The sequence below is a fragment of the Bombina bombina genome, chromosome 12, assembly GCF_027579735.1.
Source record: "Bombina bombina isolate aBomBom1 chromosome 12, aBomBom1.pri, whole genome shotgun sequence".
NCBI classification, from domain to species: domain Eukaryota; kingdom Metazoa; phylum Chordata; class Amphibia; order Anura; family Bombinatoridae; genus Bombina; species Bombina bombina.
Genome location: NC_069510.1, coordinates 27,204,141 through 27,228,405, shown reverse-complemented (window position 1 = coordinate 27,228,405; position 24,265 = coordinate 27,204,141). Strand labels below are relative to the sequence as shown.

Below are 24,265 nucleotides of genomic sequence, written 5' to 3'. Positions count from 1 at the left end.
TCAACTTCTAATGTACATGATATACCTATGAATTTTAAAGAATTTGTTACGGATTCTATTCAGAAGGCTTTGTCTGCATTTCCACCTTCTAATAAGTGTAAGAGGTCTTTTAAAACTTCTCATAAAGTTGATGAATTTTCAAATGACCGACAACATAATGAATTATCAACCTCTGATGAGGATCTATCTGATTCAGAAGATCCTTCCTCAGATATTGACACTGACAAATCTACTTATTTATTTAAAATGGAGTATATGCTTTCTTTGTTAAAAGAAGTGGTTAATTACTTTGGATATTGAGGAAGCTAGTCCTCTTGATATTAAAACCAGTAAACGTTTAAATTCTGTTTTTAAACCTCCTGTGGTTATTCCAGAGGTTTTTCCTATTCCTGATGCTATTTCTGATATGATTTCTAAGGAATGGAATAAGCCGGGTACTCCTTTTAATCCTTCTGCAAGGTTTAAAAAATTGTATCCTTTACCATCAATTTCAATAGAGTTTTGGAAAAAGACCCCAAAGTTGATGGGGCTATTTCTACTCTTGTTAAACCAACCACTATTCCTATGGAAGATAGTACTTGCTTTAAAGATCCTTTAGATAGGAAGCTTGAATCTTATCTAAGGAAAGCCTATTTATATTCAGGTCATCTTCTTAGGCCTGCAATTTCTTTGGCTGATGTTGCAGCTGCTTCAACTTTTTGGTTGGAGAATTTAGCGCAACAAGAATTGGATTCTGACTTATATAGCATTGTTCGTTTACTGCAACATGCTAATCATTTTATTTGTGATGCTATTTTTGATATTATCAAAATTGATGTTAGATCCATGTCTTTAGCTATTTTAGCTAGAAGAGCTTTGTGGCTTAAATCTTGGAATGCTGATATGACATCTAAGTCTAGATTACTATCTCTTTCTTTCCAAGGTAATACTTTATTTGGTTCTTAGTTAGATTCTATTATTTCAACTGCTACTGGGGGGGAAGGGAGTTTTTTGCCTCAGGATAAAAAACCTAAGGGTAAATCTAAGGCTTCGAATCGTTTTCGTTCCTTTCGTCAAAATAAGGAACAAAAACTTAATCCTTCCCCCAAGGAAACGGTTTCCAATTGGAAGCCTTGGAATAAATCCAAGCCTTTTAAGAAACCAAAGTCAGCCCCTATGTCCGCATGAAGGTGCCGCCCTCATTCCAGCTCAGCTGGTAGGGGGCAGATTAAGATTTTTCAAGGATGAATTGTAAGTTCCCACGGGAATAGGGCCCTCAATTCCCCCTGTATTTGTCTGTAAAATTTTGTGTCTTATCGTATTGTTTCTCCACTATTATCCTTGTACCCATGGGCAGCGCTGCGGAATCTGTCAGCGCTTTATAAATAAAGAATAATAATAATAATAATATTCCGATTCATCCAGCACATTATCAGTTCCTGAGATTCTCTTTTCTAGACAAGCATTACCAATTTGTTGCTCTTCCATTTGGCTAGCAACAGCTCCAAAAATCTTTTCAAAGGTTCTGGGTGCTCTACTCTCTGTAATCAGAGAACAGGGTATTGCAGTATTTCCTTATTTGGAGGATATCTTGGTACTAGCTCAGTCTTTAGTCTTCATTGGCTATGTGCATGGAAGTTTTAGGCCTCATGACTGCAGCATCGGACGCGATTCCTTTTGCTCGTTTTCACATGAGACCCCTCTCCAGCTTTGTATGCTGAATCAATGGTGCCGGGATTATACAGAGATATCACAATTAATATCTTTAATTCCCAATGTTCAACACTCTCTGACGTGGTGGTTAAATAACCAGCATTTAGTTCAAGAGGCCTCTTTTGTTTGGCCAACCTGGACTGTGATCACCACAGATGCGAGTATTTCAGGTTGGGGAGCTGTCTGGGGATCTCTGACAGCACAAGGGATTTGGAAATCTCAAGAGGCGAGATTACCAATGAATATTTTAGAACTTTGTGCAATTCTCAGAGCTCTTCAGTTTTGGCCTCTGTTGAAGAGAGAATTGTTAATTTGTTTTCAGACAGACAATATCACAACGGTGGCATATTTCAATCATCAGGGTGGGACTCACAGTCCCCAAGCTATGAAAGAAGTATCTTGGATACTTGTTTGGGCGGAATCCAGCTCCTGTCTAATTTCTGTGGTTCATATCCCAGGTGTAGATAATTGGGAGGCGGATTATCTCAGTCGTCAGACTTTACATCCAGGGGAGTGGTCTCTCCATCCGGATGTGTTTTGTCAGATTGTTCAGATGTGGGGTCTTCCAGAAATAGATCTGATGGCTTCTCATCTAAACAAGAAACTTCCCAGATACCTTTCCAGGTCCAGGGATTCTCAGGCGGAAGCAGTGGATGCGCGGACACTTCCTTGGTGTTATCAACCTACTTATATCTTCCCGCTTCTAGTTCTTCTTCCAAGTGTGATCTCCAAAATCATCATGGAGCAATCATTTGTGTTGCTGGTGGCTCCAGCATGGCCCCACAGGTTTTGGTATGTGGATCTTATTCGGATGTCCAGTTGCCAACCTTGGCCACTTCAGTTAAGGCCGGACCTACTGTCTCAAGGTCTATTTTTCCATCAGGATCTCAAATCATTAAATTTGAAGGTATGGAAATTGAATGCTTAGTACTAAGTCATAGCGGTTTCTCTGATTCAGTGATTAATACTTTGTTACAAGCTCGTAAATCTGTCTCTAGGAAGATTTATTATTGAGTTTGGAAGACTTACATTTCATGGTGTTCTTCTCATAAATTCTCTTGGCATTCTTTTAGGATTCCTAGAATTTTACAGTTTCTCCAGGATGGTTTGGATAGGGGTTTGTCTGCAAGTTCCTTGAAGGGACAAATCTCTGCTCTTTCTGTTTTATTTCACAGAAAGATGGCTAATCTTCCTGATATTCACTATTTTGTACAGGCTTTAGTTTGTATTAAGCCTGTCATTAAATCATTTTCTCCTCCTTGGAGTCTTAATTTGGTTTTGGGGGCGTTACAGGCTCCTCCATTTGAGCCTATGCACTCTTTGGACATTAAACTGCTTTCTTGGAAAGTGTTGTTCCTTTTGACCATCTCTTCTGCTAGAAGAGTTTCTGAAATTTCTGCTCTTTCTTGTGAATCTCCTTTACTGATTTTTCATCAGGATAAGGCGGTTTTGCGGACTTCATTTAAGTTCTTACCTAAGGTTGTAAATTCTAACAACATTAGTAGAGAAATTGTTGTCTCTTCCTTGTGTCCTAATCCTAATAATTCTTTGGAAAGATCCTTACATTCTTTGGATGTGGTAAGGGCTTTGAAATATTATGTTGAAGGTAATAAAGATTTCAGGACGACTTCTAGTCTATTTGTTATATTTTATGGTCATAGGAAAGGTCAGAAGGCCTCTGCTATTTCCTTGGCTTCTTGGTTAAAGCTTTTGATTCTTCAAGCTTATTTGGAGTCGGGGTCAGGCCCCGCCTCAGAGAATTACAGCTCATTCTACTAGATCAGTCTCCACTTTGTGGGCTTTTAAGAATGAAGCTTCAGTTGATCAGATTTGCAAAGCAGCGACTTGGTCCTCTTTGCATACATTTAATAAATTCTACCGTTTTTATGTATTTGCTTCTTCAGAAGCAGTTTTTGGTTGAAAAGTTCTTCAGTCAGCTGTTTCAGTTTGATTCTTCTGCTGATCTTTTAAGTTTTTCTTTTCTTCATGAGAATAACTTATATTTTGTGTTGTGGATTTATTTTTCAGCATATGGCTGTTGTTTATTTTTATCCCTCCCTCTCTAGTGACTCTTGTGTGGAGTTCCACATCTTGGGTATTGTTATCCCATACGTCACTAGCTCATGGAGTCTTGCCAATTGCATTAATTAATTAAGAACTTACCTGATAAATTAATTTCTTTCATATTGGCAAGAGTCCATGAGGCCCACCCCTTTTTTATGGTGGTTATGATTTTTTTTGTATAAAGCACAATTATTTCCAGATTCCTTTGTTGATGCTTTTTACTCCTTTCTTTTTCACCCCACTACTTGGCTATTCGTTAAAACTGAATTGTGGGTGTGGTGAGGGGTGTATTTGTAGGTATTTTGAGGTTTGGGAAACTTTGCCCCTCCTGGTAGGAATGTATATCCCATACGTCACTAGCTCATGGACTCTTGCCAATATGAAAGAAATTAATTTATCAGGTAAGTTCTTACATAAATTATGTTTTTTCTTTGATGACATTTTTGCAAACACCTAAATATTGGAACGCTCCTGTGTTTGCATGTGTTCTGGGAGTTGTGAGCTCATGTATTAGCTGTGATGTTTCTGGGTACAGCTGGGTTGGATAAGATAAGCATGCAATTAGCCTTTGCCCATGGGCGCCAGCTTTGAGACTCAGGCCCTCTCTCTTGTTGGACACGTTTCACATACACTCTCAGATGTCTAATACAATATTTCTCATTCCACTTTTACAGACCCAAAAAACTGCGCTTCCATCCAAAGCAGCTGTACTTTTCTGCTCGGCAAGGGGAACTGCAAAAGGTCCTAATGATGCTAGGTAAGCAGTCATAGCAGAGCCTGCTGGGACATAAAGACATTGGGGGTCTTGTTGATGGTACTTAGTGAGAGCTGCTTAGCTTGTGTTTGAATGGGAAACCGTTTTAAATGAAAGAGGCTTTTTAATATTTTTCCAGTAGGTTAAAATAAATTATAATATCCAGATTTGCATAAAGTGTCAGTAGATATGGGAATTCATAAGTCTGCAAAGGATACGTAAGAATTGCTGATGCGCACAGAATATAATTTCCTAATAAGGTCACTGCAGCTGCACCTTAAATAAAAGGGAATTTAAAATGTGCTATGTAATTTTTTTCTCCCTGTGGTTCTGTGCTTGTAGCTGTCTAGCCAGCACACCTAGGGATGTGACTGTCTGTATTTTTGAGATAACAAGCTAATTCAGGGAGCCCTTTAGCATTGGATGATAGTAATCTTGTGTGGTGCCCAGTACTGGTCATGCTTAACTGGTGAAAGCTTAGAAAACCCGTATATGAACGTGACTACAGAGGATACACTGAAATTAATGCTCTGCCTAAGAGGAGCTCTGCAGTGATTCTGATAATAGATAGATTAAATGATTATGTAAAGGGATATTAAAATATATATTTATAAAATATCAAACGTGAAGATAAAGACCAGTATTAGCTGATACTGTGAAGGTTCTGATGAATTCTGAACACTAAAATGATTTCATTTATTTCAAGTCATTAGGAGCGATTTATATTGGCAAGTGAGCTCTGCATTGTAAGATATCTGCTTACAATATAATTTTAAAAGGTGTCATTTTTGTTTAATAAAGAGTTAATCCCCCCGCCCCACAATTTTTTATGTTTCTCCTTGAATGCAGAGACATTTCCATAACATAGTAGATCCTGTTTGAACGCACTAAATTATTTTTAATGCTTTAATTTAGTTGAGGAAAACTCAGTCAGTAAGGTTGATAGATTGTTTGGACATAGTACAGAAATATAAAAAAAACTGCCTCTAAATGTGCCACTGTATAGATGACAATATATGTAATGTTTTAAACTTGACTTGGGGACATGATAGTGTCCCCTGAAGGAAGAGCTGTGCGTCTGTGCTGAAGACAGCACAAATCGTCTAAATACAACCGAGCAGTGCTGACATTACTGTCGATTGTATTTATTTCTCTTATTCAGGTTATAGAGACTCCTGCTGGATTATCAGATGACATTTTCAATGACAAATTGTTAGTATAGGTATTTTTTCTCCCTAGTTATACTGACGCAGACAGTTTTTTGGAAGAGACAAATTTGATTGATGCTTTTAGAAATCCTACAATTACGTAAATTTATCATTTATTATATTATTTCACAGTTAATCAAAACAGTTGATCCAAAAGTCTTAGTCACATTTTTGTTAAGGTGATCTCGGTTTTGTTTCCACTATAAAATAAATAATTCTATCGAGCACGAACATTTTAAATGAAAAGTGTTCACATTAAAGTAATTTATACGGATATTGAAACTAACTGTAAATGCAAAATTTCCTTCCATAAGGCAGGGAGAGTCCTCAACTTCATCCCTTACTGTTGGGAAAATACAATACCTGGCTACCAGGAGGAGGCAAAGACACCCCAGCCAAAGGCTTAAATATCCCTCCCACTTCCCCTATCCCCCAGTCATTTTTTGCCTTTCGTCACTATAGGAGGTGGCAGAGAAGTGTCAGAAGATTCGGATAGTCCTGTAATGGGTATGTTCCCTTCAAAGAAAGGACTGGAGTTTTAATTAGTCATGTGCCTGTTCCACAGCATGGATCCTGGAGGTAAGATCATTTTATAAATATATTGCTATACAGGGTCACAGTGTGGCTCCTTTATGCCTCAATAGGATCAAGGGTTAATATCTCCTTCAGGGAGATTATTTGAACAGCAAAGGGGTTATTTATAACTGCTTTTATGTGAGAGTTTTTTGGGCTCATAGACTGTGTGCTTTTGGCTTGGAATAAACAGGTTTCTCTTTCATTTTGGTGTGTTGCGCAGCTCTTAATAGCTTGGCGCCTTTTTCATAGCAGGGGAAGTCCTGTCCTATGCACTACGTGACCGGTTGTGGTCTTTTTGTTTTTCCTACGATCTTGCTCCGAACATCGCTCCTAGGAGAGAGTTTTCTCAGTTAGCTGTCTGGGTCTAGGATTAGGATTATAAGGGTGCTTCAAGTGTTTAGTTTTTGTCTTTCCTTCTGTGAATATATTCTAGCTATGGAGGACTCTGATATTACATTAGAAGGTTCCGTTCCTTCTGTACTAATTAATAATTCCTGTTTATATTGTGAGGAGGCCGTGGTTTGCCCGCCTGCTCAATTTTGTTCCATTTGCCTAAGGGAGACAAGCCTGCTAATATTCATAGCTATATTAGCCCCTCTGAGCCGTCTACCTCTCAGAAATCTGGATCGCGAGAGATTACTACCCTTTATACCCTACCCGCTCCACATGCAGTTCCCCGCAGCACAACTAATCTTCCTTCTGGAGTTTTTTTTTTTCCTGCAGACTTTACTGAGCAGTTACAATCGGCAGTGTCTGCGGCACTGAGTGCCTTACCTCACTCTAACAAACGCAAGAGAAAGGTTAAAGATAGTTCTCCTGACTTAGTCTACTAAATATTTGCTGGATTTAGCTATTATGTCCCAGATATCTGAGGATGAGTTAACCTCTAGCTTCAGAGGGTGAACTTTCAGAGTCTGAGTCTTCAGTTTCTAAACCTTCTTCGGTGGAGGAACCCTCCTTTAGATTTAAAATAGAGTATCTGCATTTTTTATTAAAGGAGTTTCTGTCTAAGCTAGAGATTCCAGAGGCTACTCTCTCTGAGGAACCTAAGTTCCCTAAATTAGGGTTTATGAAGACAGGAAGGTCCCTCTGACTTTTTTTTGTGCCACTTAAGATGGCGAACATTATTAGTAACAAATGGGAAAGAATAGGAACTTATTTTTCCCCCTCGTCTAATTTAAAAAAATTATTCCCGGTCCCTGACTCTCAATTAGGTTTGTGGGGTTCCATCCCTAAGGTGGATGGCACTATTTCTACGCTGGCTAAGCATACTACTATACCCCTGGAGGATAGTTCCTCTTTCAGAGACGCTATGGATAAGAAAATGGAAACCTTTCTAAGGAAAATGTTTAAACATATGGCGTTTTTATTTCAACTGGCGGAAGCTGTAGCCACGGTTGCTGGAGCAGCTACCTACTCGTGCAACACTGTCGGAGCTCATTGAGGTGGAGACTCCCCTTGAGGATATTCAGGAGATAATTAAGGTTCTGAGAATTGCTAACTCCTTCGTCTGTGACGCGAATATGCAGATTATTCGCCTAAATGCAAAGGCTTCTGGCTTTGCGGTGCTAGCACATCACACTCTCTGGTTGAAGTCTTGGTCTGTGGATATGACTTCTAAATCCAGACTCCTATCTCTTTCTTTCAAGGGGAAGATTTTATTCGGTCCAGAGTTGGACTCCATTATTTCTACGGTTACCGGAGGGAAGGGTGCCTTTCTACCGCATGACAAGAAAAATAGGCCTAAGGGACGGCAATTGTCTAATTTTCGTTCCTTTCGTTCTGACAAATCACAACAACAGCAATCCTCATCCAAGTCCGAGCAGCCCAAGGGGACTTGTAAGCCGGCTCAGTCCTGGAATAAGTCCAAAGAGACTAAGAAGCCCGCCGAGAACAAATCAGCATGAAGGTGCGGCCCCCGATCCGGGATCAAATCGAGTAGGGGACTGTCTCTCTTTTCAGACGCTTGGTTCCAGGATGTACAGGATCCTTGGGTCCTGGAGGTTGTAACTAAAGGATACAGGATAGGATTCAAGTCTCATCTGTCCAGGGGCAGATTCCTACTCTCCAGTCTGTCTACAAGACCAGAAAAGAGGGCTGCCTTCTTAGGTTGCGTACGGGATCTCTCCTTTTCTAGGAATAATTGTCCTGATACCTACAGCAGAAAAAGATTTGGGGTTTTATTCAAACCATTTCGTGGTTCCAAAGAAGGAGGGAACGTTTCGTCCATTTCTGGACCTAAAGTGCCTAAACAAGTTTCTGAGTGTTCCCTCTTTCAAGATGGAGACAATACGGTCAATCCTTCCTCTGGTTCAGGAAGGACAGTTTATGACCACCATAGACCTGAAGGATGCATACCTTCATGTCGTGATACACAGGGAACATTTCTTTCATGTAATTGGCAAGAGTCCATGAGCTAGTGACATATGGGATATACAATCCTACCAGGAGGGGCAAAGTTTCCCAAACCTCAAAATGCCTATAAATACACCCCTCACCACACCCACAATTCAGTTTTACAAACTTTGCCTCCTATGGAGGTGGTGAAGTAAGTTTGTGCTAAGATTTCAACGTTGATATGCGCTTCTCAGCATTGTTGAAGCCCGATTCCTCTCATAGTACAGCGAATATCAGAGGGACGTGAAGGGAGTATCACTTATTGAATACGATGATTTCCCTAACGGGGGTCTATTTCATGGGTTCTCTGTTATCGGTCGTAGAGATTCATCTCCTACCTCCCTTTTCAGATCGACGATATACTCTCAAATTACCATTACCTCTACTGATGACTGTTTCTGTACTGGTTTGGCTATCTGCTATATGTGGATGGGTGTCTTTTGGTAAGTATGTTTTTTATTACTTAAGGCACCCCAGCTATGGTTTGGCACTTTATGCATTTATATAAAGTTCTAAATATATGTATTGTACTTATATTTGCCATGAGTCAGGTTCATGTATTTCCTTCTGCAGACTGTCAGTTTCATATTTGGGGAATATAAACATCTTTTAAAAATGAAATTTATTTCTTACCTGGGGTTTAGTCTTTTTTTCAATTGACTACTTCTTACAAATTGCGGGCGGTATTAGGCCCGCGGGTGCGACAAATGCTAAACTTTATTGCGTCATTTTTTGGCGCGAAATGTTTTTTGGCGCGAAAGGGTACGTCTATGACACTAGTTCGTAATTTCCGGCGTCATACTTGACACCGAGACCTTTCACACGGTTGCGTCGTTAGTGACGCAAGTGTGTCATTTCCGGTTATTTTTTGGCGCCAAACTTTTTCATTATTTCAATACCCCATTGATGTTTGCCTCTTGATTTTTTTCTCTATCAGAAGGCTATGCTATTTGCATTTTTTCCCATTCCTGAAACTGTCATATAAGGAAATAGATAATTTTGCTTTATATGTTGTTTTTTCTCTTACATTTTGCAAGATGTCTCTCGCTTTGACCCTGCCTCAGAAGCTTCTGCTGGAACATTGCTGCTTGACATCGGTTCTACAAAAGCTAAGTGCATTTGTTGTAAAGTTGTAGAAATTATGTCACTGAATGTCATTTGATAAACTTTTACATTCAGATAATGTGTCCATCAGTAATAGTACATTGCCAGTTGCAGTTTCTTCAACTTCTAATGTGCATAATATACCTGTAAATTTTTAAAGAATTTGTTTCTCATTCTATTCTGAAGGCTTTGTCTGCTTTCCACCTTCAAATAAATGTAATAGGTCTTTTAAAACTTCTCATTTAGTTGATGAAATTTCAAATGACCAACAATATGATAATTTATCCTTTTCTGATGAGGATCTATATGATTCAGAACATCCTCCTCAGACATTGACACTGACAAATCTACTTATTTATTTAAAATAGAGTATATGCGTTCTTTATTAAAATAAGTGTTAATTACTTTGGATATTGAGGTAACCAGTCCTCTTGACGTTCAGTCTAATAAACGTTTAAATGCTGTTTTTAAACCTCCTGTGGTTTCTCCAGGAGTTTTTTTTCCTATTTCTGATATGATTCTAAGGAATGGAATAAGCCAGGTACTTCTTTTATTCCTTTTTTAAGGTTTAAAATATTGTACCCTTTTGCCAGCAAAATATATAGAGTTTTGGGAAAAGATCCCCAAAATTGATGGGGCTATTTCTACTCTTGCTAAACGTACTACTATTCCTTATCTAAGGAAGGCCTATTTATATTCAGGTCATCTTTTCAGACCTGCAATTTCTTTGGCTGATGTTGCGGCTGCATCAACTTTCTGGTTGGCGAATTTAGCGCAACAAGAATTGGATTCTGACGTATCTAGCATTATTTGCTTACTGCAACATGCTAATCATTTTATTTGTGATGTTAGATCCATGTCTTTAGCTATATTAGCTAGAAGAGCTTTGTGGCTTAAATCTTGGAATGCTGATATGTCATCTAATCTAGATTACTATCTCTTTCTTTCCAAGGTAATAATTTATTTCGTTCTCAGTTGGATTCTATTATTTCAACTGTTACTGGGGGTAAAGGAGTTTTTCTGCCTCAGGATAAAAAAACCTAAGGGTAAATCTAAGGCTCCCCCCAAAGAATCTGCCTCCAATTGGAAACCTTCCTCAAATTGGAATAAATCCAAGCCTTTTAGGAAACCAAAGTCAGCCCCCTAAGTCTGCATTAAGGTGCGGCCCTCATTCCAGCTCCACTGGTAGGGGGCAGATTAAGGTTTTTCAAGGATATTTGGATAAAATCTGTTCAAAATTAATAGATTCAGAGCATTGTCTCTCAAGGGTATCGAATAGGATTCAGAGTAAGACCTCCTGTGAGAAGATTTTTTCTCTCACATATCCCAGTAAAATCCAGTAAAAGCTCAGGCTTTCCTGAAGTGTGTTTCAGACCTGGAGTCTTCAGGGGTAATCATGCCAGTTCCTCTTCTGGAACAAGGTTTGGGGTTTTATTCAAATCTATTCATTGTCCTAAAGAAGGAAAATTTATTCAGACCAGTTCTGGATCTGAAAATTTTGAATCGTTATGTAAGAGTACCAACTTTCAAGATGGTGACTATAAGGACTATTCTGCCTTTTGTTCAGCGAGGACATTATATGTCTACGATAGACTTGCAGGATGCATACCTTCATATTCCGATTCATGCAGAAAATTTTCAGTTTCTGAGATTCTTTTTTCTAGACAAGCATTACCAATTTGTTGCTCTTCCGTTTGGCTTAGCAACCGCTCCAAGAATCTTTTTCAAAGGTTCTAGGTGTCCTACTCTCTGTATTCAGAGAACAGGGTATTGCAGTGTTTCCTTATTTGGAAGATATATTGGTACTAGCTCCATCTTTACGTACTGCAGAATCTCACAGAATCAACTAGAATTGTTTCTTCGGAAACATGGTTGGAAGATCAATTTACCAAAAAGTTTCTTGATTCCTCAGACAAAGGTCACCTTTTTAGGCTTCCAGATAGATTCAGTGTCCATGACTCTGTCTCTAACAGACAAGAGACGTTTAAAATTGGTTGCAGCCTGCCGGCACCTTCAGTCTCAGTCATTCCCTTCAGTGGCTATGTGCATGGAAGTTTAGGTCTCATGACTGCAGCATCGGACGCGATTCCCTTTGCTCATTTTCACATGAGACCTCTTCAGCTTTGTATGTTGAATCAATGGTGCAGGGATTATTCAAAGATATCTCAATTTAATATCCTTAAATCCCAATGTACGACAATCTCTGACATGGTGGATAGATCACCATCATTTAGTTCAAGGGGCTTCTTTTGTTTGGCCAACCTGGACTGTGATCACAACAGATGCAAGTTTTTCAGGTTGGGGAGCTGTTTGAGGATCTCTGACAACACAAGGGGTTTGGAAATCTCAAGAGGCGAGATTTCCAATACATATTTTAGAACTCCGTGCAATTCTCAGAGCTCTTCAGTTTTGGCCTCTGTTAAAGAGAGAACCGTTCATTTGTTTTCAGACAGACATTATCACAACAGTGGCATATGTCAATCATCAGAGTGGGACTCCCCAAGCTATGAAAGAAGTATCTCGAATACTTGTTTGGGCGGAATCCAGCTCCTGTCTAATCTCTGCGGTGCATATCCCAGGTGTAGACTATTGGGAAGCGGATTATCTCAACCCCTAGACTTTACATCCAGGGGAGTGGTTTCTCCATCCAGATGTTTTTTTTCTCAGATTGTTCGGATGTGGGGTCCTCCAGAGGTAGATCTCATGGCCTTTCATCTAAACAAGAAAACTTCCCAGATACCTGTCCAGGTCCAGGGATATTCAGGCGGAAGCAGTGGATGCGCTGACACTTCCTTGGTGTTATCATCCTGCTTATATCTTCCCGCCTTTAGATCTCCTTCTATGAGTGTGTTCCAAAATTATCATGGAACAATCATTTGTGTTGCTGGTAGTGCCAGCATGGCCACACAGGGTTTGGTATGCGGATCTGGTTCGGATGTCCAGTTGCCAGCCTTGGCCACTTCCGTTACGGCCAGACCTACTATCTCAAGGTCTATTTCTCCATCAGGATCTCAAATCATTACATTTGAAGGTATGGAAATTGAATGCTTAGTACTAAGTCATAGAGGTTTCTCTGACTCAGTGATTGATACTATGTTACAAGCTCGTAAATCAGTCTCTAGGAAGATTTATTATAGAGTTTGAAAGACTTACATTTCATGGTGTTCTTCTCATGAATTCTCCTGGCATTCTTTTAGAATTTCTAGAATTTTTACAGTTTTTTCAGGATGGTTTGGATAAGGGTTTGTCTGCAAGTTCCTTGAAAGGACAAATCTCCGCTCTTTTTGTTTTATTTCACAGAAAGATTGCTATACTTCCTGATATACACTGTTTTGTACAGGCTTTAGTTTGTATTAAGCCTGTCATTAAATCAATTTCTCCTCCTTGGAGTCTTAATTTGGTTCTGAAGGCTTTACAGGCTCCTCCATTTGAGCCTATGCATTCTTTGGACATTAAACTACTTTCTTGGAAAGTGTTGTTACTTTTGGCTATCTCTTCTGCTAGAAGAGTTTCTGAGCTATCTGCTCTTTCTTGTAAATCTCCTTTTCTGACTTTTCATCAGGATAAGGCGGTTTTGCGGACTTCATTTGAATTTTTCCTTAAGGTTGTGAATTCTAACAATATTAGTAGAGAACTTGTCCCTTCCTTGTGTCCTAATCCTAAGAATCCTTTGGAAAGATCCTTACATTCTTTGGATGTGGTGAGAGCTTTGAAATATTATGTTGAAACTACTTAAGATTTCAGGAAGACTTCTAGTCTATTTGTTATATTTTCTGGTCCTAGGAAAGGTCAGAAGGCCTCTATTTCCTTGGCCACATGGTTAAAGCTTTTGATTCTTCAAGCTTATTTGGAGTCGGGTCAAGCCCCACCTCAGAGAATTATAGCTCATTCTACTAGTTCAGTCTCCACTTCTTGGGTTTTTAAGAATGAAGCTTCAGTTGATTAGATTGGCAAAGCAGCGACTTGGTCCTCTTTGCATACATTTACTAAATTCTACCGTTTTTATGTATTTGCTCCTTCGGAAGCAGTTTTTGGTAGAAAAGTTCTTCAGGCAGCTGTTTCAGTTTGATTCTTCTGCTTTTGATTTAAGTTTTTTTCTTTCAAAAATGAAAATAAACATATTATTTGGGGTTGTGGATTAATTTTTTCAGCGGTATATGGCTGTTTTTATTTTATTCCCTCCCTCTCTAGTGACTCTTGAGTGGAAGACTCCACATCTTGGGTATTGATATCCCATATGTCACTAGCTCATGGACTCTTGCCAATTACATGAAAGAAGTCCATGAGGCCCACCCTTTTTTATGGTGGTTATGATTTTTTTGTATAAAGCACAATTATTTCCAAATTTCCTTTGTTGATGCTTTCTACTCCTTTCTTTATCACCCCACTGCTTGGCTATTAGTTAAACTGAATTGTGGGTGTGGTGAGGGGTGTATTTCTAGGCATTTTGAGGTTTGGGAAACTTTGCCCCTCCTGGTAGGATTGTATATCCCATATGTCACTAGCTCATGGACTCTTGCCAATATGAAAGAAATGAATTTATCAGGTAAGTTCTTACATAAATTATGTTTTTCAGTTCCTGAGGTTTGCTTTTCTGGACCAGCACTTCCAGTTCATAGCTCTTCCGTTTTGGCCTAGCTACTGCTCCAATGATGTTTTTGGAGCTCTTCTAGCCGTTGCCAGAGCACGAGGTATTGCAGTAGCGCCTTACCTGGACGATATCTTGGTACAGGCACCATCTTTTCATCTAGTGTCATCAGTTTATCAGATTCCAATCGGACAATATAACCTCAGTTGCCTACATCAACCATCAGGGGGGGAACGAGAAATCCCTTGGCGATTACAGAAGTATCTCAGATACTAGAGTGGGCAGACAGTCACAAATGTATGCTGTCAGCGATCCACATTCCGGGTGTGGATAACTGGGAAGCGGACTTCCTCAGCAGGCAATCCTTTCAACCAGTTTGCAGAGATATGCAGCGAGTTGGGGACGCTGGAGATAGATCTCATGGCATCCCGCCTCAATACCAAGCTACCCATGCGGAACTGATCAATGCCCTATCAGTACCATGGAGGTTTAGACTTATATCTTTTTCCTCCATTACCGCTTCTCCCTCATGGGGTGGCTCACATCAAGTAGAAGAGAACATCAGTGATTCTGATTTCTCCGTTGAGGCCGTGAAGGGCGTGGTTTGCGGATCTGGTGGGGATGTCCTCATCTCCTCAGTGGAGGTTACTGATACAGGGTCCCTTTGTTCATCAAAATCTAGATTCTCTGAGGCTGACTGCGTGGAGATTGAACGCTTATTCTTATCCAAGAGAGGGTTTTCTGAGAGTGTTATTGACACTGTGGTTCAAGCTCGTAAGCCAGTTACTCGTCGTATCTACCATAAAGTGTGGAGGATTTGTGAGGAGTGTGGCTTTTCCTGGCATAAGGTTAAGGTTGCCAGAATTTTAGCTTTTCTCCAGGATGGACTGGAGAAGGTTTTATCTGCTAGTTCCCTGAAGGGACAGATATCGGCCCTGTTGTGTTACTGCACAAAAGATTAGCTGAGCTTCCGGATGTGCAGTCCTTTGTTAAGGCTCTGGCTAGGATCAGACCTGTGTTTAGATCTGGGGCTTCCCCTTGGAGCCTCAATCTTGTTTTTAGTGTTTTGCAGCAGACTCCGTTTGAGCCTATGCATACTGCTGACATTAAATTGTTATCTTGGAAGGTTCTTTTTTCTTTCATGTAATTAGCAAGAGTCCATGAGCTAGTGACGTATGGGATATACATTCCTACCAGGAGGGGCAAAGTTTCCCAAACCTCAAAATGCCTATAAATACACCCCTCACTACACCCACAATTCAGTTTTACAAACTTTGCCTCCTATGGAGGTGGTGAAGTAAGTTTGTGCTAGATTCTACGTTGATATGCGCTCCGCAGCAAGTTGGAGCCCGGTTTTCCTCTCAGCGTGCAGTGAATGTCAGAGGGATGTGAGGAGAGTATTGCCTATTTGAATGCAGTGATCTCCTTCTACGGGGTCTATTTCATAGGTTCTCTGTTATCGGTCGTAGAGATTCATCTCTTATCTCCCTTTTCAGATCGACGATATACTCTTATTTATATACCATTACCTCTGCTGATTTTCGTTTCAGTACTGGTTTGGCTTTCTACAAACGTGTAGATGAGTGTCCTGGGGTAAGTAAATCTTATTTTCTGTGACACTCTAAGCTATGGTTGGGCACTTTATTTATAAAGTTCTAAATATATGTATTCAAACATTTATTTGCCTTGACTCAGAATGTTCAACATTCCTTATTTTCAGACAGTCAGTTTCATATTTGGGATAATGCGTTTGAATCAATCATTTTTTCTTACCTTAAAAATTTGACTTTTTTTCCCTGTGGGCTGTTAGGCTCGCGGGGGCTGAAAATGCTTCATTTTATTGCGTCATTATTGGCACGGACTTTTTTGGCGCAAAAAATCTTTTCTGTTTCCGGCGTCATACGTGTCGCCGGAAGTTGCGTCATTTTTTGACGTCCTTTTGCGCCAAAAATGTCGGCGTTCCGGATGTGGCATCATTTTTGGCCAAAAAGCATTTAGGCGCCAAACAATGTGGGCGTATTATTTGGCGCCAAAAAATATGGGCGTCGCTTTTGTCTCCACATTATTTCAGTCTCATTTTTTCTTTGCTTCTGGTTACTAGAAGCTTGTTTATTGGCATTTTTTCCCATTCCTGAAACTGTCATTTAAGGAATTTGATCAATTTTGCTTTATATGTTGTTTTTTCTCTTACATATTGCAAGATGTCTCACGTTGCATCTGAGTCAGAAGATACTTCAGGAAAATCGCTGTCTAGTGCTGGAACTACCAAAGCTAAGTGTATCTGCTGTAAACTTTTGGTAGCTATTCCTCCGGCTGTTGTTTGTATTAATTGTCATGACAAACTTGTTAAAGCAGATAATATTTCCTTTAGTAATGTACCATTGCCTGTTGCAGTTCCCTCAACATCTAAGGTGCAGAATGTTCCTGATAACATAAGAGATTTTGTTTCTGAATCCATCAAGAAGGCTATGTCTGTTATTTCTCCTTCTAGGAAACATAAAAAATCTTTTAAAACTTCTCTCTCTACAGATGAATTTTTAAATGAACATCATCATTCTGATTCTGATGACTCTTCTGGTTCAGAGGATTCTGTCTCAGAGATTGATGCTGATAAATCTTCATATTTATTTAAAATGGAATTTATTCGTTCTTTACTTAAAGAAGTACTAATTGCTTTAGAAATAGAGGATTCTGGTCCTCTTGATACTAATTCTAAACGTTTAGATAAGGTGTTTAAATCTCCTGTGGTTATTCCAGAAGTTTTTCCTGTTCCTAATGCTATTTCTGAAGTAATTTCCAGAGAATGGGATAAATTGGGTAATTCATTTACTCCTTCTAAACGTTTTAAGCAATTATATCCTGTGCCGTCTGACAGATTAGAATTTTGGGACAAAATTCCTAAAGTTGATGGGGCTATTTCTACCCTTGCTAAACGTACTACTATTCCTACGTCAGATGGTACTTCGTTTAAAGATCCTTTAGATAGGAAAATTGAATCCTTTCTAAGAAAAGCTTATCTGTGTTCAGGTAATCTTCTTAGACCTGCTATATCTTTGGCTGATGTTGCTGCAGCTTCAACTTTTTGGTTGGAGACTTTAGCGCAACAAGTAACAGATCATGATTCTCATAATATTATTCTTCTTCTTCAGCATGCTAATAATTTTATCTGTGATGCCATTTTTGATATTATCAGAGTTGATGTCAGGTTTATGTCTCTAGCTATTTTAGCTAGAAGAGCTTTATGGCTTAAAACTTGGAATGCTGATATGGCTTCTAAATCAACTCTACTTTCCATTTCTTTCCAGGGTAACAAATGATTTGGTTCTCAGTTGGATTCCATTATCTCAACTGTTACTGGTGGGAACGGGAACTTTTTTACCTCAGGATAAAAAATCTAAGGGTAAAAACAGGGCTAATAATCGTTTTCGTTCCTTTCGTTTCAACAAAGAACAAAAGCCTGATCCTTCATCCTCAGGAGCAGTTTCAGTTTGGAAACCATCTCCAGTTTGGAATAAATCTAAGCCTTCTAGAAAGGCAAAGCCTGCTTCTAAGTCCACATGAAGGTGCGGCCCTCATTCCAGCTCAGCTGGTAGGGGGCAGGTTACGTTTTTTCAAAGAAATTTGGATCAATTCTGTTCACAATCTTTGGATTCAGAACATTGTTTCAGAAGGGTACAGAATTGGTTTCAAGATGAGACCTCCTGCAAAGAGATTTTTTCTTTCCCGTGTCCCAGTAAATCCAGTGAAAGCTCAAGCATTTCTGAATTGTGTTTCAGATCTAGAGTTGGCTGGAGTAATTATGCCAGTTCCAGTTCTGGAACAGGGGATGGGGTTTTATTCAAATCTCTTCATTGTACCAAAGAAGGAGAATTCCTTCAGACCAGTTCTGGATCTAAAAATATTGAATCGTTATGTAAGGATACCAACGTTCAAAATGGTAACTGTAAGGACTATCTTGCCTTTTGTTCAGCAAGGGCATTATATGTCCACAATAGATTTACAGGATGCTTATCTGCATATTCCGATTCATCCAGATCATTATCAGTTCCTGAGATTCTCTTTTCTGGACAAGCATTACCAGTTTGTGGCTCTGCCGTTTGGCCTAGCTAAAGCTCCAAGAATTTTTACAAAAGTTCTCGGTGCCCTTCTGTCTGTAATCAGAGAACAGGGTATTGTGGTATTTCCTTATTTGGACGATATCTTGGTACTTGCTCAGTCTTTACATTTAGCAGAATCTCATACGAATAGACTTGTGTTGTTTCTTCAAGATCATGGTTGGAGGATCAATTTACCAAAAAGTTCATTGATTCCTCAGACAAGGGTAACTTTTCTGGGTTTCCAGATAGATTCAGTGTCCATGACTCTGTCTTTAACAGACAAGAGACGTCTAAAATTGATTTCAGCTTGTCGAAACCTTCAGTCACAATCATTCCCTTCGGTAGCCTTATGCATGGAAATTCTAGGTCTTATGACTGCTGCATCGGACGCGATCCCCTTTGCTCGTTTTCACATGCGACCTCTTCAGCTCTGTATGCTGAATCAATGGTTCAGGGATTACACAAAGATATCTCAATTAATATCTTTAAAACCGATTGTACGACACTCTCTAACGTGGTGGACAGATCACCATCGTTTAATTCAGGGGGCTTCTTTTGTGCTTCCGACCTGGACTGTAATTTCAACAGATGCAAGTCTCACAGGTTGGGGAGCTGTGTGGGGATCTCTGACGGCACAAGGAGTTTGGGAATCTCAGGAGGTGAGATTACCGATCAATATTTTGGAACTCCGTGCAATTTTCAGAGCTCTTCAGTCTTGGCCTCTTCTGAAGAGAGAATCGTTCATTTGTTTTCAGACAGACAATGTCACATCTGTGGCATACATCAATCATCAAGGAGGGACTCACAGTCCTCTGGCTATGAAAGAAGTATCTCGAATTCTGGTTTGGGCGGAATCCAGCTCCTGTCTAATCTCTGCGGTTCATATCCCAGGTATAGACAATTGGGAAGCGGATTATCTGTCGCCAAACGTTACATCCGGGCGAATGGTCTCTTCACCCAGAGGTGTTTCTTCAGATTGTTCAAATGTGGGGACTTCCAGAAATAGATCTGATGGCCTCTCATCTAAACAAGAAACTTCCCAGGTATCTGTCCAGATCCAGGGATCCTCAAGCGGAAGCAGTGGATGCATTGTCACTTCCTTGGAAGTATCATCCTGCCTATATCTTTCCGCCTCTAGTTCTTCTTCCAAGAGTAATCTCCAAGATTCTGAAGGAATGCTCGTTTGTTCTGCTGGTAGCTCCGGCACGGCCTCACAGGTTTTGGTATGCGGATCTTGTCCGGATGGCTTCTTGCCATCCGTGGACTCTTCCGCTACGACCAGACCTTCTGTCGCAAGGTCCTTTTTTCCATCAGGATCTCAAATCCTTAAATTTAAAGGTATGGAGATTGAACGCTTGATTCTTAGTCAAAGAGGTTTCTCTGACTCTGTGATTAATACTATGTTACAGGCTTGTAAATCTGTATCCAGAGAGATATATTATAGAGTCTGGAAGACTTATATTTCTTGGTGTCTTTCTCATCATTTTTCTTGGCATTCTTTTAGAATTCCAAGAATTTTACAGTTTCTTCAGGATGGTTTAGATAAAGGTTTGTCCGCAAGTTCCTTGAAAGGACAAATCTCTGCTCTTTCTGTTCTTTTTCACAGAAAGATTGCTAATCTTCCTGATATTCATTGTTTTGTACAAGCTTTGGTTCGTATAAAACCTGTCATTAAGTCAATTTCTCCTCCTTGGAGTTTGAATTTGGTTCTAGGGGCTCTTCAAGCTCCTCCGTTTGAACCTATGCATTCATTGGACATTAAATTACTTTCTTGGAAAGTTTTGTTCCTTTTGGCAATCTCTTCTGCCAGAAGAGTTTCTGAATTATCTGCTCTTTCTTGTGAGTCTCCTTTTCTGATTTTTCATCAGGATAAGGCAGTGTTGCGAACTTCTTTTGAATTTTTACCTAAAGTTGTGAATTCTAACAACATTAGTAGGGAAATTGTGGTTCCTTCATTATGTCCTAATCCTAAGAATTCTAAGGAGAAATCATTGCATTCTTTGGATGTTGTTAGAGCTTTGAAATATTATGTTGAAGCTACTAAGTCTTTCCGAAAGACTTCTAGTTTATTTGTTATCTTTTCTGGTTCTAGAAAAGGCCAGAAAGCTTCTGCCATTTCTTTGGCATCTTGGTTGAAATCTTTAATTCATCTTGCCTATGTTGAGTCGGGTAAATCTCCGCCTCAAAGGATTACAGCTCATTCTACTAGGTCAGTTTCTACTTCCTGGGCGTTTAGGAATGAAGCTTCGATTGATCAGATTTGCAAAGCAGCAACTTGGTCCTCTATGCATACTTTTAGTAAATTCTACCATTTTGATGTATTTTCTTCTTCTGAAGCAGTTTTTGGTAGAAAAGTACTTCAGCAGCGGTTTCAGTTTGAATCTTCTGCTTATGTTTTTCATTAAACTTTATTTTGGGTGTGGATTATTTTCAGCAGGAATTGGCTGTCTTTATTTTATCCCTCCCTCTCTAGTGACTCTTGCGTGGAAAGATCCACATCTTGGGTAATCATTATCCCATACGTCACTAGCTCATGGACTCTTGCTAATTACATGAAAGAAAACATAATTTATGTAAGAACTTACCTGATAAATTCATTTCTTTCATATTAGCAAGAGTCCATGAGGCCCACCCTTTTTTTGGGGTGGTTATGATTTTTGTATAAAGCACAATTATTCCAATTCCTTATTTTATATGCTTTCGCACTTTTTTATCACCCCACTTCTTGGCTATTCGTTAAACTGAATTGTGGGTGTGGTGAGGGGTGTATTTATAGGCATTTTGAGGTTTGGGAAACTTTGCCCCTCCTGGTAGGAATGTATATCCCATACGTCACTAGCTCATGGACTCTTGCTAATATGAAAGAAATGAATTTATCAGGTAAGTTCTTACATAAATTATGTTTTTTGTTGGCTATTGCCTCTGCGTGCTGAGTTTCTGAGATTTCTGCTTTGCAATGTGACCCCCCCTTATCTGGTTTTTCATGCTGATAAGGCGGTTTTACGTACTAAACTAGGGTTCCTCCCTAATGTGGTGTTCAATCGTAACATTAATCAAGAAATTGTTGTTCCTTCTTTGTGTCCTAATCCTCCTTCAGTGAAGGAACGTTTGCTTCACAATCTAGATGTGGTTCGTGCCTTAAAGTTCTACCTTCAGGCTACTAATGAATTCAGACAATCTTCCTCTTTGTTTGTCATCTATACGGGCAAGCGTAAGGGGCAGAAGACTACTACGACTTCCCTATCTTTCTGGTTGAGGAGTGTCTTCCGCTTAGCTTATGAGACAGCGGGACTACAGCCTCCTGAGAGGATAATGGCTCATTCAACTAGACCAGCGGCTTCCTCTTGGGCTTCTAAGAACGAAGCCTCTATGGATCAGATTTGTAAGGTGGCTACCTTGTCCTCCTTACACAATTTTTCTAATTTTACAAGTTTGATGTGTTTGCTTTTGCAGCTTTCGGGAGAAAAGTTTTGCAGGCCGTTATTCCTTCAGTTTCCTCTGGAGCTTGGGTATAGTTTTCCAAACAGTAGGGTATGAAGTTGTGGACTCTCCCTGCCTTATGGAAGGAAAACATAACTTAATCTTACCAGATAAATTCCTTTCTTTCCTGCCAGGGAGAATCCACGACCCCGCCCGTAATTTATGTTTTGATGGGCGGCTCTATATTTTTATATTTTTCTTCTTGCCCCTTTATACCCTGATGTTTCTCCTACTTTTCCTTGTTCCCTCGGCAGAATGACAGGGGGCTAGGGGAAGTGAGAGAGATATTTAAGCCTTTGGCTGGGGTGTCTTTGCCTCCTCCTGGTGGCCAGGTGTTGTATTTTTCCAACAGTAAGGAATGAAGTAGCGGACTCTCCCTGCCAGGAAGGAAAGGAATTTATCTGTTAAGCATAAATGATTTTTTTTGGAGTTTAATTACATAAAATGCGGGCAAAATACATTGCATTTCTTTTTATCTCTGCACAATTAAAGGGACATTACATTTAAAATTTAAATGCTCATAGATTAATTACATCTTTAAATAGAAACGTATTTGCAATATACATGTACAGTATTGGCAGAAATGCTTCTAGTTAAAGTTATTACTGTCTTAGTGTTAACATTTTTCTTTGCACGTGCATGTGAAGCATAGCTAGATATTCTCAGTGCGCCTGCATTTTAAATACCTCAGCTGCTCAGAGCGCCAGTAGGGCTTGTATCATGTCAACAATTAACTAATTGTGCCATTACCAGATGGGGCAAGCACTTTAGGCTCTGTGTTTAAAATGCTGGTGCACGGTGCATAATTAAATACACTTTGGAAACAGCTATAGATTTTTTTAGAAGCATTTTTGCTAATACATGTATATTTAAAAAAATGCTTCAATTCAAAACTCAAATGCATCCATGTAGATTCCAATTTTGGCTGGAATATCCCTTTAAACATGTTATGGGATTTCAGTGTGCCTTTAACTTTCATACAACAATACATTAAGTTAAGTAAACTGTTTCTCAAATAGTAATTTCCAGCTCCATATATCATCACAATTAAAGGTGACTCCTAAATTCATTAACTTAGTTACAGGAGGGTGTGCGCAGTGCGCATGCGCAGACAAAGTGCGGAGACTTGCTATCTAGCCGTCAGAATTTGCTACCCTGTCAGTGCGCATGAACGCACATACATCACCGCATTACACACATTCTTTACAACATATGTGCAAGGGTAGCAAATTCCAATGGGTAGCAAAATCCGATGGCACACTGGCTTATTTACTGTGTTTAAAGGCATTTATGTTTTGGGTGCACCTAGAGTTGATTCACTTTTCTTTATTAGTGGATTTTTTGAGGTTTCTCTGAGTCTACTAGAATAACTGACACATTGGCTTCTTATTTCTTTCAGTTGACGGCATAGACCCTAACTACAAAATGGAACAGCATGGCAGGAGAACGCCATTGCATGCTGCCGCTGAGACTGGGAACATTGATATCTGCCATATGCTTGTCCAGGTGTGATCACAACTGCTAATGGCCTTACTTGTTTGTACAAATCAAGTTATTTTTTAAGGGATCTGTAACTTTAAAGGGACAGTCTAGTCAAAATTAACCTTTTATGAGTCAGATAGGGCTTGCAATTTTAAACAACTTTCCAATTTACTTTTATCATCAAATTTGCTTTGTACTATTGATATTCATTGTTGAAGGCTAAACCTAGATAGGCTCATAGACTGATTTCTAAGCCCTTGAACGCTGCCTCTTATCTCAATGCATTTTGACAGTTTCTCACAGCTAGACAGCGCTAGTTCATGTGTACCATAGGTATAACATTGTGCTCACTTCCGTGGAGTTATTTATGAGTCAGCACTAATTGGCTAAAATGCAAGTTTGTAAAAAGCACTGAGATAAGGGGGCAGTCTGCAGAGGCTTAGATACAAGGTAATCACAGAGGTAAAAAGTGTATGAATATAACTGTTGGTTATACAGAACTAGGGAATGGGTAATGAAGGGATTATCTTTTTAAATAATGAACATTTTCAAGTAGACTGTCCCTTTATATATTATTTTTTTGCAAGACTGTGAGAACAGGGTGTGCATAATGTCTCAAAAGGATGGCTGCAATTGGCTACGTCATTTACTTTAGCTCATCCTCCAAGGTCTCTCATTTTGAAATTGTTGGACAACCCTGCTCTAAATAAAGTAATTTGCTTATATTAACAAACCTTAAGCAGGGAGTAGAGACAGATAACCTAACTTTTTATTGTTTATACTAATAAAAATTATCATAAAAGTCTGGGTTTGCAGTGCTACC

At 39.4% G+C, this 24,265-nt stretch overlaps 1 protein-coding gene across 8 annotated transcripts in view; it reads left to right on the top strand.

Moving 5' to 3' along the window:
* EHMT1 (euchromatic histone lysine methyltransferase 1) overlaps nt 1-24,265 on the top strand; it is a 245,904-nt gene that overhangs the window by 163,040 nt on the left and 58,599 nt on the right. For all 8 annotated transcript variants that reach the window (XM_053695709.1, XM_053695708.1, XM_053695714.1 and 5 more), the window contains 2 exons: nt 4,431-4,513; nt 23,360-23,466. In XM_053695709.1, coding sequence (XP_053551684.1) covers nt 4,431-4,513; nt 23,360-23,466 — 190 coding nt within the window. The remainder of the gene's footprint in view (nt 1-4,430; nt 4,514-23,359; nt 23,467-24,265) is intronic.